General features: G+C 33.9%; 1 protein-coding gene across 1 annotated transcript in view; it reads left to right on the plus strand.

The window, feature by feature from the left end:
* Positions 1–20,684, plus strand: part of EIF3H (eukaryotic translation initiation factor 3 subunit H) — a 116,827-nt gene extending 96,143 nt beyond the window's left edge. The window contains exons 4-8 of the mRNA XM_027853989.1: positions 1,174–1,273; positions 2,613–2,762; positions 14,586–14,706; positions 18,700–18,832; positions 20,393–20,684. Of these exons, the coding sequence (XP_027709790.1) occupies positions 1,174–1,273; positions 2,613–2,762; positions 14,586–14,706; positions 18,700–18,832; positions 20,393–20,490 (602 nt within the window). The 3' untranslated portion in view covers positions 20,491–20,684. The remainder of the gene's footprint in view (positions 1–1,173; positions 1,274–2,612; positions 2,763–14,585; positions 14,707–18,699; positions 18,833–20,392) is intronic.
* The last annotated feature ends 227 nt before the right edge of the window (positions 20,685–20,911 follow it).

Raw genomic sequence — 20,911 nt, forward strand, 5'->3', positions numbered from 1 at the left:
AACAAACCCCGATTGCTAGAGTGTCTGGCTCTGTACGTGACTGACCAATCATAACGCAACTTGCCAAGATTTTTTTTTAATACCTCTGACAGGAGTGTACAAAACCTGGACTGTTTCTTAGCACAAAGATTTTTTTCTTTTCTGCCTATTTAATGGTGTTTCCTCAAGCTCTCCAGACCAGATGTTCTGTGCTGTATCAGAACCGTAGGCAATTTAACAGCTTTATAGCCTCCCCCTCCCCAAACACTCACAGTTTGCCATATCTGGCAGACTTGCATATAGTTTCCAGCTGAGAAGTAAATGTAACGTCCTGAGTATCTGTCAGAAAAAATACTAATGAATACGATCAATCTTATGAGCTGCCCCAAAATTGTTTCAGTATGTTAACAATTGGATTACAGTAAAGAACAAGTTGTTAAAGTGTACTTATATTGGCTGGAAACATTGCATCATCAGACCTTGATGAATTTTCCACTTGTTTCAGTCTATTTTGGTTTTCGTTTTATCACCTATTGCTAAAAGTTTCACTGTGTTAAGTTTCAGACAACATGAATGTTAACACAGGTTTTAGTCTAATATTGGCTTGCCCGAGCCGTTATCATGCTCCAAGTGTTAAGCTTCCTTATTGTAGGAGTTTTTAAACAGTTACTTTTAACAAAATTTCTTTCCCCCAATGTAAAGAGACAGTGTCAGGACAGCACTCTTAATCTCTGTGATCTGTGTTCTGAAATCACTTTCATCTAAGCAGTGTAGATAGGGACTTTACTGAGGTGAAAAATGTTCAAGAGATACGTAGCAGCACACATAAATTTGGATCCAAATTATTTTTTAAAGGACTATTCACCATAATTTTCATATATTAGTTGATTTCCTTCTAACTTTTTCTTTAATGAAAATAACGCATCTTGAAAAGATGACATTTCAGAAAGCTGTAAATTCAAAGGTTTTTAGTTTTTCTTTCTACAGAAAGATATTTTGCTCCATTTACATATCTTATACATTGTAATTTTTAGTTATCCCATACTTGCTTATTGATTTGATGTTATATTGACATGTATCTATTCTAAATTATGATCATTCACCAAAAAATTATATGGAAAGTAGTGAAATTCATTTAGAATGAATCACAGAGTGAAGACAGATTTTTTTTAAATTATTCTTTTCTTATTCAAGATCCCATAAAAACTGCTCAAGGATCTCTGTCATTGAAGGCATATAGGCTGACTCCTAAGCTGATGGAAGTTTGTAAAGAGAAGGATTTTTCTCCTGAAGCGTAAGTACTTTTGCTCTTTTAAAAAGAGATTAAAAAAATTAGTTTCTGGAATATTTTGATGAAATTCATCCCAAACCCCCTAGTTCCCTCCAAATGTTAATTTGATGTACTGTATTTGCCTTACATATAATGTAGAGGCTGTCAAAATTACTTAGTACAAACTAAGAAGATTTAACATATTCTTCACAGAATGTCTCTCCTAATAAGGATTTCAGTTAATTAAAATTAGGTTATATATTTGGAGAAACAAATAATTCAGTAAAAATGAAGATGTAAAGAAAGACCAGACATTGTCAATAAGTTATATGTCTTTTCTTGTGTGTTGAATTCCTTCTGGGTGGGGAAAGGGGGTGGAAGAAAGCATAAAATGATCTTTCAAAAGAATATTTTGTATTGGAAGCTTTATAGAGAATTTTTTAAACCAAATTGGTGGTTGGAGTAGGAATTAGCATCTTGATATTGGTGTTTTGTCATTCCACTTAATTAGTCATAGCATTCTGTTACATTGTCCATTAGAACGTTTTTTCCTATTTATCAAATTTGTTTTCACATTTTTTTGTCTTGGTACTCAGAATGTATCTTCTGTCCTGTACTCCCCCACCCTTCCAGAATAGTGAAGTTTTTGCAAATTATATACTTTATTTCTTGACTTAATAGTTTAATCTTAATATGGGGGAAATTGTACAGCCTCCAAGATAGTGAAGAAGTATCAATAGATTTTATAATATCAGTTAGCTCTTAGAGAAATTAAGATTGAAAGAATTTGAAAAGAAAAGCATGCTTAAGAAATACTGTTACAAAGTTTCCTTAATACTGCATTGGTAGTATTCTCAACCATTTTATGTCTAATTTCTAAGTACTTAGTCTTTCTATTAGTTGTTAATGTCTTTTCCTTTCATAAGCTTTTAAGATTAAATTACTGAATACTGGACTATTTCTCCTTGTGTAAAAATAATTTAGTTTTTTTGTGTGTGTGTGTTGTAAATATAGGCTGTTAAGCGTAAGTGACTATGAAATTAAGATTTTATTATTCCTGGCACTATTTTAAGGATATCTATTGGTTGGGAAGGGAAGAAGTAACTAAATAAAATTGCTTAGAGTGTTATTTGCTAGGTTTATAACTGAATATTCTAATAGTCTGATATTTAATTATCCTAACAATTCTCCTTTTGATTGGCCTTCAAAATAATCCCTACCCATTTTGGGGGGGTGGTAATGTAACCAACTTATTAACCCCAAGGGATACCAACACAAATGGAATAAAGATATATAAAACACAAGCAATTTTAACATTTATTTATGACCTTAAAGACTGAAATATTTTTAACTTGTTTCACAGATTGAAAAAGGCAAACATCACCTTTGAGCACATGTTTGAAGAAGTGCCGATTATAATTAAAAATTCACATCTGATCAATGTACTAATGTGGGAACTAGAAAAGAAATCAGCTGTGGCAGATAAACATGAATTGCTCAGTCTAGCCAGCAGGTAAGTGGGCCTGTCTAATCTAATGGAAATTTTATATGTTCTTTGCCACTTTTCTGGAAAGGATACTTTTACTCAGTCTTCACCTCCCTTAAAAGAAACGATTTTCCCATAACACTAGGCAGTTACTGAAATACATAAAAACTTATTAGCAAGAGCCTGCATATACTAGCAGTCCTTTCTAGACTTTGCTAAGGAGTAGGAATAGAAAAGCATTCAACTGATAAGTGTTGGAACTTCAGTTATTACTATGCAGATGATCCTTTCCTAATTTGCTTTCTTGTTTGATTTGTGGTTTGATAACACGAATGCCTCAGGAGGGGTAGGGATTTTAAAATTTGATGTAGCTTTGTTGTGCAATGGCCTCATACTTAAGGAGCCATCTAGACAGTAAATAATTCTCTGGAGAAATATGCTTCTTTTATCAAAGCAATTTTCACTTTATTTTTGTTCACCTGAGCTTGGGACAAAAGATTCTATTGCTGCGGTGAGGTATTAGTTTGTCTACTTGGTCTTCAACTAAAATAAAATTTTTTTAAAGCTCAGTAAGTGACATAATTTCCCCATGTGACTACTTTATTTGCTAACAATTTAAAAAAAGTTATTCTTAATTTACAAAGAAATATCTTTAAGAGGAAACTGTAATTTTAAGATTAAAAAACACAGATTTGTGAGAACAATGAATGACTCCTGTTTGTGTTCATTTATGATCAGTTTTTGGTTTCTTTTTCAAGGTAGAAGCAGGTTGGAGAGCTGTGGAGTGGAATAGGGTGTTGGTTTTCATTGTCATGGTTCCAGTGATTCCAAAAATGATGTCAGAATAATAGGCACAAAAGAGCATCTTGGTATGGGGGTCAGAAAACACAATTACAATGAGAGTAATGGAGGGCGGCAGCCCCCCCCCGCCCCCCATTCTTTATGCTGTGACTTCTGGGCTGACGTTGGTTTGTATAGGGAGTTCCTTGTTCCATTCCCTCTCAGTTCATCAGTAAGTTTAATGACCAACTGTAAGAGGGGGAATCAAAAAGCAAACAGAGTAAAAAGACTTTAAGGATTGTGAAGAGAGTTTAGCACCCATGACTCAGTTTCCTAGGAAAATTCTGAGTACTGGACTATTTATGACTGGATGCTAAAATACTCATACACAAATATTCATTCTCTGACTGATTTTTTTAAAATAAAATTTAAATATTTTTGGTTATGTTTTAAGTTCCAAAATGTTTCCCTCCTTTCCCACCTACCCTGCACTAGAGAAGGCCACCAATTGTCCCAGATTTACAGATTTATGTAAAACCAGACCACACATACTTCTACTTATCAGTTCTTTCTCTGGAGGTGGATAGCATCTTCCTTTATAGTTTATTTGAGTATTTATAATACTCAGAATAACTTGGTTGTTCACAATTATTCTTCAAATAATATTGTTACTGTATACAATGTTCTCTTGGTTCTGCTCACTTCACTTTTCATGCAGATCTTTCCATGTTTTTCTAAAGTCGACCAGCTCATCATTTCTTACAGCACAGTAGTATTCTGTCACAGTCATCTACCACAACTTGTTTAGCCCTTCCCCAACTGGTGAGCATCCCCTCAATTTCTGGTTCTTTGCCGTCACAAAGAGAGCTGCCGTAAATATTTTAGAACACATAGGTTCTTTTCCTTTGTCCCTGATCACCTTGGGAAACAGACCCAATAGTTGTATTGCTGGGTCAAAAGGTATAATTTCTTAACTCTTTGCACATTATTCCAGATTGCTGTCCAAAATGGTTGGATCAGTTCACAGTTCTACCAACAGTGTATTAATGCTTGTTTTTCCACATCCTCTCCATCATGTCATTTTCCCCCTTCTATCATTTTAGCCAATCTGGTAGGTATGAGATGATATCTCAAAGTTGTTTTTTATTTGCATTTTTTCATTAGTGATGTAGAACATTTTTTCATATGACTATAAATAGTTTTGATTTCATCATCGAAAAACTGCCTGTTCATATCCTTTGACCATTTATCAGTTGAGGAATAACTTACATTCTTATAAATCTGACAGTGTTCTCTAGATTTGAGATGTGAGACCTTTATCCAACAAACTGTCTATAAAAATTTTCCCCCAGTTTTCTGCTTTCTTTCTAATCTTGGTTGCACAAAACCCTTTTAATTTAATGTAATCAAAATTAACCATTTTACATCTCACAGTATTCTGTATCTCTTGTTTATTCACAAATTCTTCTATCCATAAATCTGATAGATAATGTGTTCCATGTTCTGGTTTTCTTGTGATATCTCCCTTTATATCTAGGTCATGTATCCATTTTGACCGTATCTTGTTAAATGGTGTGAGATACTGATCTATACCCAATTTCTGCCAGACTGCTTTCCAGTTTTCTCAACAATTTTTACAAATAGTGTATTCTTACTCCCAAAGCTTAAAACTTTACGTATGTCAAACACAATTTACAACTGTGTTTGTTATGTCTACTCTGTTCCACTGAACCACCTTTTTATTTCAAGGCCAGTACCAGATAGTTTTAATAATTACTGCCTTATAGTATAGTTTAGGATTTGGTACTGCTAAACCTCCTTCCTTTACATTTTATTTTCATTAATTCCTTTCATATTCTTGACATTTTGTTCTTCCAAATGAATTTTATTATTTTCTAGCTTAATAAAATAATGTTTTTGGTAATTTGATTGGGTTGGCATTAAATAAGTAAATTGGTTTGGATAGAATTGTAATTTTTGTTATATTGGCTCTGCTCATCCATGAGTAAGGAATGTTTCTTTAATTATTTAAAAGTGACTTTATTTGTATAAAAAGCATTTTATAATTATATTTATGTGGTTCCTGAGTTTTTCTTGGTAGGTATACTCTCAGATACCTTATACAGTCTACAATTATTTTAAATGGGATATCTCTTATTATCTCTTCTTGCAGGGTGTTCTTGGTGATATATTTTATACCCTGTTCCTTTGCTAAAATTGTGTCATCTGACTTTTTATTTGAATCTCTAGGATTTTCCAAGTATATCATCATATTGTTTGCAGAGAGAGAGAGTTATTACTTTATTTCCCATTCTGATTCCTTTCATTTCTTTTTCTTCTCTTATTGCTATTGCTAGCATTTCTCATACAATATTGAATATTATTGATGATAATGGGCATCCTTGTTTCACGCCTCTTATATTTCTTATTGGAAAGACTTCTCATTTGTCCCCATCGCAAATAATGCTTACTGATGGTTTTAGGTGGATTTTTCTTATTTTAAAGAAAAACCCATTTATTTTTGTTGCTGATATAGTCAGTTACGTTAATAGTTTTCCTTATGTTTTTTTCTTAAGTTTAGGTTCACCTGTATGTAGAACAGGTTAAAATTTGATGTATTACCTATTAGAATACATAATTATTTTTTCCTTTATGTCATTTTATTTACCTGGCAGAGTTTGCTTGTAAATTTCCTGTTCTCACCATTTTTCAGTTCCCTTCATAAAGCATATACAATATTTTTCTCTCAAATAACTAGTGAGCTAGTACATAAAATCTCTGTTCCAAGTGGCTCTTCATAACGGCCAAGAAAATGTTCACTTTTCATTGAAGCAACAAAGATCTAGGCAGAAATGTTTATTTCAGTTTTCTTCTTCTGCATTTAATTTTACATGAAATAAGGACTGAGCCTCTTGCTTTCCATATGAAGCTGTTTAAAGACTCAATTGGTCTTTTTGTTGCAAGAACAAATGAAACAACATTGAATCTGAAAATATAATGGACCATTGAATTTAACAAAGTTACATAAATTTTTTTTAAATTACAGCATTGTTGCTGTACATTTCACTTTCCTTGTTAGTAACTTCACTTAGTGTGCTGATTTGTTGTGCCAGTTGCCATAATATTTTAATAAATTCATCAAGAATAATAGTTAAGCAATTCCTTAAGCATTTTGCTTGGGCCCTGCTTTTCATCACACACAAGTGGATAGGGTACCCAATGATTTGATTTACGTGACAATTTGTTATTTGACTAAAGCGTACTTACAGACTTCTTTCCTTTAAAAAATAGTGCTATATTTTTATTAAGTAAAATTTTCATTTACAGTTACTTCATAAAATCTTTTTAATATTGGGTAAAGGGGAATGACACAAGCCTGCAACTTTACATACATGAAAAATAATTGTGATTTTTTTTCAGTCCATTTTAAAATTAAAGTGAGACTAAGTGTGGGGCATCAGGCACCAAAGATGATAAGGAGAACTAGACTAGAGTCTACTTATTACTTTGTTTCTCTTTTCACATCTGTTTAAGTTATCTGTTTTCAGTTCTTTGTTTCCTTGGCAATGAAAGCAAACACTATATTACTGCAACTTCTAACGATAACTCTGTTTCAGTATTCTGGTGAACTAGTCCTGAAGAGAGTCACATAAAATCAATCTCTATGTCTGATCTGATTTCCTGTGAATGTTATCTGTAATAGAATTGTGAATTTGTTAGACATGATGTCCTTTGAGGTCAGTATTGTTAAAGTTTTTCAAGATTCCTGATACAGTTCAACTCCAGTGAATTTCATTGTGCTACAAACTCTATAAAAAGCTCATTGTCACATTATAATAGATTTATGCTTGTTGTAACATTCAGCTGTAGCACATATCACACGACTATCACATGTAAACCCTCTGTGTTAGGATAGTTTTCAAAGGCTTTCTTTAGTGGTGTCTTTCTATATTGGAATCATATTTATAATGTGTGCCTATATCTCAAAAGAGATGGCATATCATAAATGCAGCTTGATATATATATATAGTGTTTTCAAAGTCTTAGTGCAGTTTTAAGCTTTTTAAAGCTTACATGCGGTTAAAGCTTAAAACTTTGGGGACACTGTATATGTGTGTATACACATATAGTCAGTTATCAGACTAGGGTTTTTTTGTTTTGGTTTGGTTTTGGGGTTTTTTTTTGGGTGGGGGGTTTTTTTTTTGGTTTGTGTTTTTGGTGAGGCATTTGGGGTTAAGTGACTTTCCCATGGTCACACAGCTAGTATATGTCAAATGTCTGAGTCTGGGTTTGAACTCAGGTCCTCCTGACTCTAGGGCCAGCACTCTATCCACTGTGCCACCTAGCTGCCTATCAGACTAGTTTTTGAAGGAGTATAAATATTTTCAGATAAAATAATGTCAAGTTGAGAACAGTTAATTGGAAAAAGTAAAACAATATGAAATATTTCAGATGTCATTTTTGCCATTTTCCCTGATTTTTCACCTTTCTCTTATGCTGTTCTGGTTTCTACAGCATCCCCCGTGCACATTTCCATCACTCCATTGTACAGAAACTTTACACTGAAAGGTTACTAATGATTTCCTCATTGGCAAAGACATCATCATTTTCTCAGTCCTTATTTTCTTTATAAATATATTAGTACTGTTGAACTTTCTGAAATTGTTCTTTGCTTTTTCTTCATGGACACTTACTATACTTGTTCTCTTTCTACCTTTTTTATTTCCTTTGGTAATTCTTCCTTATATTCTTTGAACTCATGCCATTTCTCAAGGCCCAGTCCTTGGTCTAGTATATAATCTCTGTGCTTTTTTTCCATTGAATTGTATCAGTTCCTCTGCCCTTCTACTGATGCAGTTGGAAACCCTCATGTTGAGTGATATTTTTTCTTCTTGACTTTCCTGTCTGTTCATCTATAGATGTTGCATCAAATCCCATGGGGGTATTGACTCCCTTATTTTCTATAAATTTTGTAATTGTTAAAATGGAATGCCCCTTTCCATGTTGTCTCTTGGATTTTGTTATACTTCCATAGGCTAGTTGATTTTAGTGGTTTTATTTTGTAGTCTGCAAATTTACCAAAGCTGTTCATTGTCTTAATTAGTTTTTTGTTGATTTCCTAGGATTTTTAATGTAAACCATTATAACATCAGTATATAGGGATAGTTTTATCTCTTTCCCATATTTATGCCTTTAATTTCTTCCTCTTATTTCTTATTGCTATTGCTAGCATTTCTACTATATCAAATAAAGAAGTCCTTTATTACTTTGGAAAATTTTTTGGAAAAAAATGGAATTGTTTGCATTGGGAGGACACTGGAAGTTTCTGAATAAATGCAGGGGCAAAGCAAGAATGCCTTTTATGCAATGATTATTTGTTGTAATTCTGAAAATGCTAGCTATGGCAATAAGAAATAAAAAAGTAACTAAAGGAATGAACTTAGATAAAAAGGAGACCAAATTTGCTGATAGCATGATTTTATTTAAAACTGAGAAAATTAATAGTGTTAGAAAAGTAGCATCAATAAACCCACAAAGGTCAATATTTCTATTTAGCAGTAACAATTTATGTGCAAATAATAAAACTAGAAATCCTATTCAAAATAACTATGAAATGTATGAAGGCATACATACTGGGCCATGCTTAAGATTTATATAAATACAATTATAGAACATTTTGAAGAAATTTAAAAAGTCTGAAATAATTGATGGTATATTTGTTGCCAATGGTAGGACTTTACTAATTTAATGCTACCAAAATTAATTAATAGTTTTAGTGTTATAAGAATTAAACTCCAAGGGAAATTCATTATTGCACCTGGATGAATAATACCAGGAATACCTCCGTGTTCCTGGTATTACAGTGTTTATGTTCTTTTTGTTTGTTTGTTTGTTTTTTCCTGGAAAAATAGAAATATAAATATGTTTTTACCCAATAAAGGGGGTCTTTAGCTCCTCAGCAAGCAAAAAGACTTTGAATGAAGGCAGATCCATCATTTTTATAGACATTTTTATAGTTTTTTACAAAAACTAAAATTTTCAAAAGAAATAAGAATAAAAGGAAGAACAAAAGGGAAATTGCACTTTCAAACCTTATTATATTAAAAAAGTGTTAATCAGTAGTTTCAAGAAAATAGAAAATATGATCAGTAGAACAGACTAGATAAGGAAAATTTGGAAACAGTTGAGTTCTAACCCATTTAAAAATATAAATCCATAACAATATTTATAATTTAACACAGACTTCCAGAAAAACTAGAAAGTAGTTTGGCAGAAATTAGGTTTATGTCAACATCTGACACTGTATGCCATAGTGACCTGATTTCTAAAATATCCCACAGTGGCAGAATTTGAGTGAACTACAGTGATAGTTCAACTGACATATACGTGAAAGTTATCTGTACTGTAACATACTAAACACATGGTCATCTTGCACCTTGAGTCCCCTACTCTCTTTTCAGGAGTGTAATCATTATGAAGGTTTTCCTAACAAAATACTTAGGAAACTAATGAAATAGGAGGCCAGTAGCTACCCCTCAATATACTTGAAGTCAAAAACTGTGAGCAAACCATTCTTAAAAGAAGAACTGCAAATTAAATCTTTACTAGTGCAAAACCAGACAATTTTCAGGCTTTATATCACACTCAATAAATTAGTATTGTTATGATCAAAATTAGTGTAAACTAAGGCACAAAGTTCTGAGCATGTTCGATTTATTGGCAAGGATAGCATTTACCAATAAAGGGGGTCTTTAGCTCCTCAGCAAGCAAAAGGACTTCACATGAAGGCAGATGATCATAAAAAATAGACAAAAGGAGGAACATCCAAAGGCTGGAAGGCATAGGTGGGAAAACTATGATTGGCTGGAAATTCCTTGAAGGACAACCAGTGTTACAAAGATAACTGACCAGACTCCCTGGCAGTCACCTGCATTCTTCGAGAATAACAGATTTCCTTGATACAAGAATAGAACATCAGTTAGCAGGAAAACTGATCTTATAAACTTAAAATTAATTTAAAGGGGAAAGCTTAACTTCTGAATTTAACTAAGAGACAAACACAACTTAGGCAATATACAAAATGTTGGCAGTGATACAGATTAGAATCAATTTGATTTTCTTAGTAATGATGACAAAAGATAGGAATAGTAAGTGTTGGAGGAACTGTGGAAAGATATACCAATATACAATTGATGTTTTTATTTGTTAGTCCAATCATTCTAGAAAGCATTTTTGAATTAAGCTAAAGAAGTATCCGAGATGTTTATACTCTGAACCAGAGATCCTTGAAGTATTTTGTCAGTTGACTAGCTATAAGGCTGGTGGAGTCAAATAAGAATTTCATATATTTGTATCATTAACTTTCCCTGCCAGTCTTTAGGAGTTCATTCTCATTCAGTGATAATCAATAGTACACAATTTGCTATGTCTCTGATTGTCACAGTCAACATGACGGGGTGACAAAATAAAAATGATTGGGCTGGACAGGAAAAAAAAAAGCCCTTTCAACCCACCATCATAACTTGCTAATAAGTTTCATTAGGCTGAAAGCTTATGTGTGCCTGTGGGTATTTAGAGTTGTAGATCTTCTGATCCAGTGGGTTTTATAGATTGGGAAACAGATTGATAAGTGACATCTCATGTCTATTTATTGTTGGTGTCAGAACTAGAATCCTAATCTGCTTATTTGTGGTTAGTCTAATGGTCTTTCTGCATAGTAAAAATCGTAATAGTAGTCATAGTAAAAATAATCATTATTCATTAAGTGAGTGTCTTTCATGTACTTGCATTGTAGATGATGCAAAGAAGTGTGCGATTTGTTGGAGCTTAGTCTAGAATGAGGAAGTAACCTGAAATGACCTAAACAGCCACCGTGCGTGACTGAACCTCATGTAGAAAACAGTGGATTTTGATTCAAATTTAGTTCTGACAGTTAACTAGCTATGTGACCATAGGCAAATTACTTCACTTTTGAGCATCAGATTCCTGAAGCAAAATGGGGGGGTGCTTACTTACTTAACTTTAACAAACTGCATCCTGTGATGGTTTAGGGGAAAAGGACTTTGTAAGCCTTGCGACACCTTAAATGTGAGTTTTGTTTTTCTTTCTTTATGTAGAGTTTTAACCAGTGTGGTCATCAGGTTTTTAAGCTTACAGCAGAAGATTAGAAATGGGAAACTTAAGAGAGGAAGGCTGTTATAGATAGGCACATTATGTTGACAGCATTTTAGATGGAATGATGAAAAAAAAAAAGAAGACAGTAAAATTATAAAAACTGATCACAAGAACTACTATGAAATAAACCAGTACAAACAGCTTAAACACATAGACTTTAAAAGGTGTTTTTGGTTCTAGACAGATACGTGTATTGTTGTATTGTATGTAAGGGTGGTATTCACAATAATGATCCTAAGTCACTAAAAAATTCTATCTAGTTTGTCTAGTACATAGGTTTCCAAAGTGGGTGATACTTCTCTTGTGGGGGGGGTGGGGCACCACTGGAACAAACTAGGGGGGCTGTAAGTAGCCTTGGGTGTAATTAGAGGGTGTTGAATAAAAATAAGGGGGTGGTGGAAGCATAAGGAAAGAAGAGAAGATAAGAAAATTTGGAAAACCATTCACACTTGTTTCATCTGTCGTGTAACAGAGTTAAAGTTGTAGTGATTATGTTATTTTCAAAATAAACTCACAAAATGCAAGTTATAACCAATCAATAGTCAAATCTGCTGACGGGTCTTAATAAGCGAGTATTGGCAAGTAAGCGTATCAAGCATGCATCAGTAGGAATATGTGTGTGTAATAACTTGTTTACAATATGATATATGGTTACATGGTACAATATTGCATCCTCAAAAAATCACAAATTTACATTTAAATTTAAAAAGCATCAAATATATATATATATATTGAAATGATGCAAATTTTAAAAAACCCCATTGTTTTATAGAAAGTAGATTTCTAGGGGAGCGCTGAGTAATTAATAACCTCTGATCTAGTGTCTTACCAATGAGTATACTCCCTTCAGCAGTACCAATCTCAGCCCATCCACATCCTCTCAGAAATGCCCCCTACTTTGGAATCCATTACTCTTCTTACCAGCACTTATTCCCCTGTCAAACATCAGATGTGAATCACTTCTACCTTTTACCTCCTCACATGCTGTTGAACAGAGTTAGAGAAAGTTACCCAACTGTGCTAGCTGTGTATGTTATGCATTCAGATTATCCAGCTTCAACTAGGGAAGGCCTCACTACAGCAAGTCAATCATGTTATTTCTCTCTAATTGTTTCCCTAACTCACTTCCTTTGGAAGCTATTCCAGACCTTTTCTTTTATCCTCAAGCCTCCACACCTTAATTGAGGACTTCATCAGACTTTCTAGTTTTAGAACCCTTTGCACTCTTAAAAATTGAGGACCCTACTTAAAAGATCTTATATTTGTCAGTTATATCTAAATATAGATGTGTTTACTATATTAAAAATTAAAATGTTTTAGTATTATTATAAAAAGGTTTTGACCTCAAAGACCTCCCGAGAGATTCTCAGGAACCAATCATAGTCCCTAGGCTACTCTTTGAGATCTGCTGCACCATATTATCTTGTTTAGTGATCTCATCAGCTTCTAACTAGTAAATTTATCATCTATATGCAGATGACTCACAGATCTCTATATCCAGTCCCAGTTCCTTGTCTGAACTTCATTCTCATATTCTTAACTGCCTGTTGGATATTTCAAACTGGTGTCCCTAATAAAATTCATTATCCTTCTCCTCCAAGCTTACCCTGCTTTCAAACTAATGTGTTTCTGTTGAATGCACCAGAATTCTTTTAGCATTTCCCCAGTTTATGACCTTGGTGTTATCTGTGACTTCTTACTCTCCATTAATATTGCATTTTTTACTCCCTCAGTATTTTTCACATCTGATCTCTCTATTTAAAGAACTGCTGCCTTAGTTCAGGCTCTCTTCACCTCTTGACTAGACTATTATAACGACCTCCTAATTAGCCTTCTTGCCTCCCGTCTCTGCTTTTGAGTTCATCATCCACAAAGTTGTCAAAGTGCTTTTCCTTAAGTGTATATTTCTTTATGCCTCTTTCCTACCTATTAAACTCCAATGGCTCTCTTTTGCCTCTAGGATAAAATATAAATTGATTTTTTTAGTTTTTACAGCCCTTTACTTCCTGTCCCCAAACTGTCTTTTCCATCATCGTTACATATTACTCCCTGCTCTGTACACTCAGAGATCCATTCATAATGGCCTTCTCTCTGTTCTCCACACATGACACTCCATCTTTCTTTTCATTGCCTCTGTACTGGCCATGCCCTATCCTTGGAATGTACCGCCTTTGACTTGTGCCTCACAGAATCTCCCATCCCCACCTTCTCACCAAAAACAGACAAACAAAAAATCCCGAAAGTGTTTTTTGTCTCTAACTACCTTGTATTCATTTGCATTTATTTTCTTTATATTTCTTACATGTATATTTATGTGTGTACATGTTGTCTCCCCATTAAAATGTCAACTCCTTAATTATAGGGATTGTTTTGGTTAATTTGATCAGTCATTGAATTAGAGTGTGTGTGGGTGTGAGAGAGAGATTGATTCACAACGGTGTCATCTTTATCCTTTCGTATTCATTCACCAGTTGCAAAGTCTTGCTATTTCTTTTTTTCCGCAACAGCTCTTGTATCCCTCCCATTTTCTTTACTTCTGCTTGGAGATGGAGATGTATGGCAAAGAATTGGGGGAGGATTTGGGCAGAAAAAAAGGAGGGACCTTAAGGGAAAGAATATCCTTAATATTTAAAAGCATTTCCACTGAAGTAAACTCTTTCATGTTTCATATAAGTACATTTTTGGATCCTAAGTAAGATTTACATGGCATAGCAATTCTTTCTGTGTAAGGCTTTCATAATTATGAAATTTACTGTCAACATCCAGAGAACTAATTGATTTTGAACCCCAGTAGAGGGAAATGTTAGCATCACCAATAGAATTTCACCATCTCTTGTCTTTTACTCCTTGCAAAATTATAATGATGCCATAAATATGTTTTGTTTTGCATTCTAGTAATCATCTGGGGAAGAGTCTGCAATTGTTGATGGACAGAGTGGATGAAATGAGTCAAGATATTGTTAAATATAACACCTATATGAGAAACACCAGTAAGCAGCAGCAACAGAAACATCAGGTAGATATTGTGGAGAGATTTAACAAAGACTAACAAGTATTTTTGGAATATTCTATTTCATGATGTTGCATTCATTAAAACTTACATTTTCTTTGGGGAAGCATTGAATGTGAACTGATGGCTATTAAAAGTTTATAAGGCTTGCTTGTGTATGGGCATTTTCTTTAATGTTATATTTTTAATCAGTTGTTAATAGTGATTGTTCCCTTTAAAAGAGATGGTAACATCAACTGGCTTACTTGGCTGAGATTTCACTGCCAAGGTTATGCAAATAACAGGGATGCATTTACTTGGAAAAGAGTTCCCAGAGTTTCACACCTCATTTCATTACTAACTATAATTGTTTTAGTAGTGGCTCATAGCAGCATAGTTAGCAAGTCTTTACTTCATTTAAAAAAATGAGCAATTGTGTTTAAGAACAAGCAATTTTGTTAGGAAATAATAAGCCAACCACTGTGAAGTGGAAGATATACTGCAAAGAGGGAGGGAGAAAATTACCTGAATATTTTCTTATACACATATACATAGAAAGGATATTTAACTTTTACTTTAGCAGTATCACCTGAAGGCCACACATACTTTTTACATTTACTGGAAAATTGTTTTGTACTACATTGCTGTAAAATGTTCTAAGCATTTGATTCCTAGATAAGATGATTCACGTCAGCTTGTGTCTTTGAAAGATAGTGTATCTTTGACTACTAGACCTTCACAAAGTATTTTAAACTGAGTTATATTTGCATTTTTTTAAGCAATTCCACTCATCCCCACTCCCTCCATATTAAGGTAGTTTTTTCTCATTTTATTTTTTGATAAATCAGGTTTTACTAATTCCAGATGTATTTCCCCCTATTTAAACATTTTTAGAAATGATGGTTACATTCTCAGTCCAGGCCATACATGTCCATAATATGCCTCAAATACAGTATGTCTCTAACTGAGGGTGGGGCTCCTTATCTTAAGGTAAGGAATAGGGATTATAACAGAGGGAGTACTGGTCACACCAAGGTGCCTGACATAAATATTTCTAGGCCCTAAAAATTGGGCCATTTCTATTGCTTCCTCTATCTCTTGTTGCAGCTGACCATTGTAATATCTCACTTCTTGGCTTATGCAGAATAAGTTATGTACACAGTACTTTTGAGGTCTTCTAAAGGTGTCCTGTCCCCCATCTGTATTTCAGAGAACATTCTCAGGCTTTCCTAGACTTCATAGTCATTGAGGTTAGATTCAGAAGTTTTTAGGATGAAGACTAGGACTAGACTTGTGGAAGTTGTGGGATTGGTATTATGAAGAATGAGACTATACCCTTTGACCCTTTGATCCAGAGAGCCTACTTCTAGGCCTATAACCCAAGAAGGCCATCCACCAAAACACATGCGTATGTTTGCGCAATCTACTTTGGAAACAAAGTAGATAGATGTCTATTGAATGGGGACTGGCTAAATAAATTGTGGTACATAAATAAAGTAAATATTAATGTGCCTTAGGAAACAATGGACATAATAAATACATAGAATGTAGAATACGTAGATAGATTTACGTGAACTGATGCAAAGTGAAGTAAGAAGACTCGGGAAAACAGTATACTCAATGACTTGAACCACCACAATCAATTGAAACTGAATAGTACAAAATTATAAAGAGCAAGCTTGGTCCTAAAGAAGAGATATAAAATTCTCTTCTCCCTTAGAGACACACTTCCACCCCCCAACACATACTCCTTTATAGTGATGGGAGTTTCTCAGGTGTGAGACACTATATATAGTGTTGGATTTTGGAGGAATGCATTAATTGATTTTTGCCCATTTTTTTCTCTAAAAATATTCTTTGTTATAAGGGATGAGTCTTTGGGTGGGCAGAGGGAGAGATATGGGGAAATGTAGGCCACATAGAAGCAAAATATATCAATGAAGATCTTATGTAAAGGGAGAATGGAATAAGTAATTGAGGTAGGAGAATAAACAGTAGTGGTGGCAATGTTAAGGTAGCAGGAGGTATAGGAGGGTTACTTTCTTCCCTTACCTCCTGGCCATTCTACTCTAGATTGGCCCTGGTTTAAGGTACATTTTGGAGGAGGCCAATAGGGGAGCAGAATTGGTCACAAGGAAAATGAGAGGAAGGGGAAAATCTCTAGTAATAACACTGGAAGGGAAGGCCTATATTTCTAGGTGGGCAGTGTATAAATTGGGGGTCTATCTGCAATACTTTTTTATGAACAGTTATAAAACTGAAATTTTTTTTTATGTGGACATCTTTGTTGGTATAGTGCTTAACCAAAATATTGTTGAATCTGTACTTAATTTAAATTGTTCCCGTATATTCACTGAAAGGTAAATTTAATCATTTTACCAGAACTTCCAACAAAGTAGGAGAAAAGAAGGTGAATTTGAACTTCCTTTCTCCTGGAGATCCTTTTGAAGTGTCAAGAAGGCAGTGAAATGATTAATAAATGTGTCCAAATTCTCAAGTTCCAAGAGTTTATTAATATATTTTCTATATCTTCTTACTAGTTCTGTAAGTCAGCCTTGAATATAGTTTTCATAAATGATCTGTGTGTTCAACATTTGGTGCTTGATTTTAAACCACGTTTACCAGGAGCATCCAAGCCTTCTGACCTCTTGCTTTTCCTTTCTGTAATGTAATGTAACTTTGTCAGCCTGTGCTTGAGGGAATTGATCCTCTTGTTTTTGATAAATGTCAGAGTACTACCTGATTTTAGTCATTAGTGGCTATCCATTTTTTCTTCAAGAATTTGCGATTTTATTGGTATATTTCTTCCACATATTGAGGTTACAATGCTTCCGTGCTTTAGTAAATAGTCTTTATGAATTGTTGTGTTAAAAATGGATTACCCTGCTAGGACCCTCATTAACAAGTGAGTCTGAATTTAGGCTGTTTCTTGAAACGGCTTACAGTATCTATCACTGGACCCTTTCTCTAGGCTTAGTGGCCAATTTGGTAGATGCTTCCAGAGCTTAGAGTTTTTGAGAACACAGATCATCTGTATGCTTCAGTGGATGGTTTTATTCCTCAAGCAATATCAAAGATTGTTGAAATGGCTCCAGATTTTGTGAATTGACAATAAGCTGATATTTAAAAGATTGTCAAAATTTCTTTCCTTGATTGTTTTAAGTAATCTTCAGTCTTTCAGAAGTTGTTTTCTGGCTTGTGATTAGGCTATTCTTGCATATTCTTCTTGGTTCATCATAAAATCATAGACAACAATATATTCAAAAAACTTCAAGAGGTCTAGTTACCTGGTTCAGGCAAATCTAAGTTCACCCAGGATAAATGGTTTTCTATCCACTTTCTTTGGGTCTTTGGGAATAATCATAACTTATCAGGTAGTTCTTAAGTACTGAAGTTGTCAGACATTTTTTTCCCTTTTTAAATAGGTAGTGTATTTGCCCCATTTCAATATCAAACCTCTTGCCTCTTTTAAAAAAAGTCTGATTATATTTTATACAAAAATGACTACATAATATGGTAATTGAGGTTTTTTTCCTCCATTTTTCATTTTGGGCATAAATTTTTCTGCTTTTTCCAACTAGTCATAACTCAGCCTCTTTATGACCAGAACAGTCTTAGAGATCATGTAGTCTAACACAAATATATGTCCTTTTGACCTAATGCTATTACTGTCATTTTCTATTAAAATGATTTAGTTTTTATGCTGTACTTTATACTGACAAAATTCTTTGAAATACTTTTCAGCTGTTCAGGAGCACCTGTCAGGTGAAGGGGTATTTTTTTTCATGTTTTTACAATTTTACCAGGGTCATGTAGTCAGTATAGAACTAGGATTAGAATTGAAAGCCTTAAAATGATTAAGAAAGTGGGGGAGGGAATGTGGTAGGTTAGTGGGGGGGGGGGAGCCATCCAGAGCTTTCCAGAATCATTGCCAGTTGCATAAATCATGGAGACTAATTTTTCTCAAGCTAGTGGCTAATTTGACTGATAATGCAAACATGGTTTTCCTCTCACTTCCAGTATCAGCAGCGCCGTCAGCAGGAGAATCTCCAGCGCCAGAGCAGAGGAGAACCTCCCCTCCCTGAAGAGGACATGTCTAAACTCTTCAAACCTCCTCAGCCACCTGCTAGGATGGATTCACTCCTTATTGCAGGTATTTTCTCTTTCCTGGTGTTAACCATTTTGCAGTTCCTCACTTCCACTGATAGAAAATATAAGAAAAGGAAAATGGAGAAAGGAAAAAAAAAACATAAATTGGTTGAGGAGAAATGAAAAATAATTAAGGATATGTGGTGATGAATTACCTTCCAGTGTACTAATGCTTTAACTCTGGATAAATAATAGTTTAATGGGTCTTTTTAAAAATAAAAATAATAATAATAAATCAAATTTATTCCTTTCTCTGGAGTCCCAGAATTCTTTTAAGGTGAAATGGTTTTATTTCAGCTGTACATATCAATCCTTTCAATAATGCTTTCTCAGAATACATCTAAACTTAAACATTTTAAATAAGGCATCATTGCATTTTTAGATTCTTTACAATTTCGTGGTTTTATGTGAGGCCTCTTTCAAATTTAGCAAGAAAACAATTATACTCTAATAAGAAACATGTTTATACTCTTTTTCCTTTTAAGCGTGTGGCAATAAGTACCATTCTCTTAATGTGGACTTAAATTTGGGCTAAAGAATATAATTCTTGACTGGTTTGCCTAAACTCTTTCAACCTTTAAATAATGGGATATAATCTTGATCTATTAATATTATTAATGTAAAATAAATCACGATTTTTACTTTATTATAATGAATTCATAAAAATGTGATTAGCATGTGGTTTGAGTCTGTATGTCTTTTGTCTGTGGGAAATTCATAATACCCACAGAAAGTACTTTCAGAATTTCCATTCAAATGACATAGCACTGTATTTCGTAGTGTGTAAAAGATGCAAAAGTCATAAAATAATCTTGTATATAATAGCTCACAAATTGAGTATAAGTCTTATAAATTGATTACCATGTGGTTTAGATACAAATAGTGTTTCTAGTGAATTCTAGAAATAAAAATAAGCTGTGGGATTATATACTTAAGAAAGACTGGAATTTTTGTCATGTGGTCATTATATTTATGTGAAGTCTTAGTAAGTCAATTCTTGGACCAAAATGGACAAGTGCCATTTGTCCATTAGGCTTAGAATGGTCCCAACTATATTCCTGAATAGTCAGCAAACTTTGATTGATGATATTAAAGTTTACTCGTTGTTAACAACTTTCTTAGCAGTATTTTCTCTTTCCTTTGGTAACACTATATAGTAGAAGTATTTTGACTAAAAATTGAATTTGTTTTTAAAAGAAGTCTTATATTTAGCCTTGATGTCAGGAACAACAATTAGAGTTGTAAAAAAGTAGAATGATCTACTTTTAGATATGTCATGAACTTTCTTCTTGGGGGTTTTCAAGCAGAAGCTTAGATAGTTGAATGTGTGATCTTGGGGATTCTTTTATTGTATTATTTGAACTAGCTGGTTGCCAAGGTCCTTTCCAACTCTCAAATTCTGTGACTGATATTCTTCTTTTGTACCATTAAAAAAATAGAATATTTTGTTATAAGCATCATAATTGATGAAAATGGTTCTTTCATTGTAATTTTCTTATTGTAGTAGGTGTTTATTTCCTTCACTTCATATAGCTCATGGCATTTTTATTTCCTTCATTGATAGGCCAAATTAACACTTACTGCCAAAACATCAAAGAGTTCACTGCACAGAACTTGGGCAAACTCTTCATGGCTCAGGCTCTCCAAGAATACAACAACTAGAAAGAGGAAACCCGTGACTTCTGGTTTGCTTCCAGATAAGGTGTTGATTGATACTTACTCTGACATCACCTGCGGATAGCTCTTCCAAGGAATAGAATTTTCTTAATGAAAATGACAGTACTCATTTAATATAATGGACTCATTTTGGCAGTAAAATTGTTCTTGTGAAAAAATAAAATTTGTTTTTAATATTCTTGCTGTTTCCTGATTTGGTCCTTAGTCTGATCTGCAACTGAGTTGCTCCTTGTGTCTTACATGCACACACAAAACACTGAAGAGTTTCCCCCGATCTCTGGCCTTATACCCTGAGCTCACATCTTAATCTCAAAGTGCTGTGTCACAACACTTCAACTTTGTTAGCCCCAAACCTGACCATCGAGCATTTCCCTTAATGTTACAGGCTTTGCATTAAAAGGCTTGT

The sequence above is a fragment of the Vombatus ursinus genome, unplaced genomic scaffold (genome assembly GCF_900497805.2).
Source record: "Vombatus ursinus unplaced genomic scaffold, bare-nosed wombat genome assembly UNPS02010284.1, whole genome shotgun sequence".
Taxonomy (NCBI): domain Eukaryota; kingdom Metazoa; phylum Chordata; class Mammalia; order Diprotodontia; family Vombatidae; genus Vombatus; species Vombatus ursinus.